The sequence below is a fragment of the Littorina saxatilis genome, linkage group LG6 (genome assembly GCF_037325665.1).
Source record: "Littorina saxatilis isolate snail1 linkage group LG6, US_GU_Lsax_2.0, whole genome shotgun sequence".
NCBI classification, from domain to species: Eukaryota; Metazoa; Mollusca; class Gastropoda; order Littorinimorpha; family Littorinidae; genus Littorina; species Littorina saxatilis.
The window spans coordinates 43,054,417-43,056,652 of NC_090250.1; the positions used below are offsets into that span (position 1 = coordinate 43,054,417).

Sequence of the window (2,236 nt, forward strand, 5' to 3'; positions counted from 1 at the left end):
TTGTCAATTTCACTGCCTTTGCCATGAGCATGAGCGGTGGACTGACGATGCTACGAGTACACGGTCATTGCGTTCAGTTTCATTCTGTGAGTTCGACAGCTACTTGACTAAATGTTGTATTTTCGCCTTACGCGACTTGTTACATTTAGTCAAGTTATGACTAAATGTTTTAACATCGAGGGGGGAATCGAGACGAGGGTCGTGGTGTATGTGTGTGTGTCTGTGCGTGTGTGTGTGTGTGTAGAGCGATTCAGACTAAACTACTGGACCGATCTTTATGAAATTTGACATGAGAGTTTCTGGGTATGATATCCCCGGACGTCTTTTTCATTTTTTCGATAAATGTCTTTGATGACCTCATATCCGGCTTTTCGTGAAAGTTGAGGCGGCACTGTCACGCCCTCATTTTTCAACCAAATTGGTTGACATTTTGGTCAAGTAATCTCCGACGAAGCCCGGACTTCGGTATTGCATTTCAGCATGGTGGCTTAAAAATTAATCAATGACTTTGGTCATTAAAAATCTGAAAATTGTAAAAAAAATATTTGTTTTATGAAACGATCCAAATTTACGTTCATCTTATTTTCCATCATTTTCTGATTCCAAAAACATATAAATATGTTATATTTGGATGAAAAACAAGCTCTGAAAATTTAATATATAAAAGTTATGATCAAAATTTCTTTTTCGAAATCAATTTAAAAACACTTTCATCTTATTCCTTGTCGGTTCCTGATTCCAAAAACATATAGATATGATATGTTTGGATTAAAAACACGCTCAGAAAGTTAAAACGAAGAGAGGTACAGAAAAGCGTGCTATCCTTCTCAGCGCAACGAATACCCCGCTCTTCTTGTCAATTTCACTGCCTTTGCCACGGGCGGTGGAGTGACGATGCTACGAGTATACGGTCTTGCTGCGTTGCGTTGCCTTCAGTTTCATTCTGTGAGTTCGACAGCTACTTGACTAAATGTTGTATTTTCGCCTTACGCGACTTGTTAGAATATGTTTTGCTCTCCTTCACTTCTCTTCTCCCTTTGTTTTACTCTATGCTTGACTTGCTTTGATTCCAGTGTTTCATTATTATAGTACAGGCTGACCCCCAACAAATGTCACCCACTTAAGTGCTAACAACTCCTAAGTTTGATCAGCATTTTTTGGTGTACATTCGAGTGAATAATGGGATAATAAGTTCACGAAGTAGCAAATTTGTATCTTATATATTTTGACTTTTATTCTCTTTCGAAAATGTATTCCCATTTCGGAGTTTGACTCAAAAGTACGGTGTTTGGCTCACAGTGGTAGGCTACATCAACCCGATTTTAGACTTCCAAATTAATGTTTACCTGTTTGTTTGTTTTTTTAACACCTTCTACCCCACCTATGTTGACCAAGGTATTTTTAGCCGAGACCAGCTGTGTTGCAGCAGGTCACTCAGAATTGTAGTGACTGTTTAGTAACTGTGTATCAACACGCTGGAATGCAGGCGTTAGACGGACGTTACAGGGAGCGACTGAAGCTATCAGTCTGAGCGGATATGTCCGTACCTGGTCAGATAGCGCCATATGAGTGGGTACGGATATATCCGTACCTGGGAGACAATGAGTTAATTAAGGGCCTTGCGTACAAAAACCACCCTCAGACAATATATGGGTTGAGTCAGCAATTACAGGGAGTCTGGAGGGTTCACGTTGGTTGCGTGTGACCGCTCTGCTCATTGTCAAACATCCTACTTTAGAAGCAATCTGACAAGAATTTGACAAATATATTTTTAAAAAGCGTTTAAATCAAACCACTTGACCTGCACACTTGAAACATTGTGACATTATCATCCCTCACCTCAATCTACTGTACATCACATATGAAGCAATTCGCCGAACAAATGCGAAAGTTATTAACATTTTAGAAGGGGGCATTTTTGGGTCTCAGCCTTTATATAAGTATTTTCTTTTCGGCATCACGTGCGTCTGTGTTATATATATATACATTTTTATCAGAGGGTCAGTAATATGAACATTCGCTTGAGTCTGTGTCCTTATTGTTTTTCATTATATTATTGCGTCGTGTTTCAATTGAATAACATCTTGTTTAAACCAACTTGCAGACTGGAACTCATAGCTCCGCACCGTGAGGAAGATGGGCGTGTTCACCTTGCTCTTCGCCCTGGTCGCTCCGCTGTTGCTGATCAACCTCCTCCCGCAACACAAGGTCACGGCTATAGAGATCACCTTTGCTG

At 40.1% G+C, this 2,236-nt stretch overlaps 1 protein-coding gene across 1 annotated transcript in view; it reads left to right on the forward strand.

Moving 5' to 3' along the window:
• Window positions 1–2,113: 2,113 nt before the first annotated feature.
• LOC138968193 (uncharacterized) overlaps window positions 2,114–2,236 on the forward strand; it is a gene marked incomplete at its 3' end in the record, with an annotated part of 4,203 nt that continues 4,080 nt past the window's right edge. Inside the window, 1 exon segment of the mRNA XM_070340746.1 lies at window positions 2,114–2,236. This exon segment is cut by the window's right edge and continues 232 nt beyond it. Coding sequence (XP_070196847.1) covers window positions 2,137–2,236 — 100 coding nt within the window.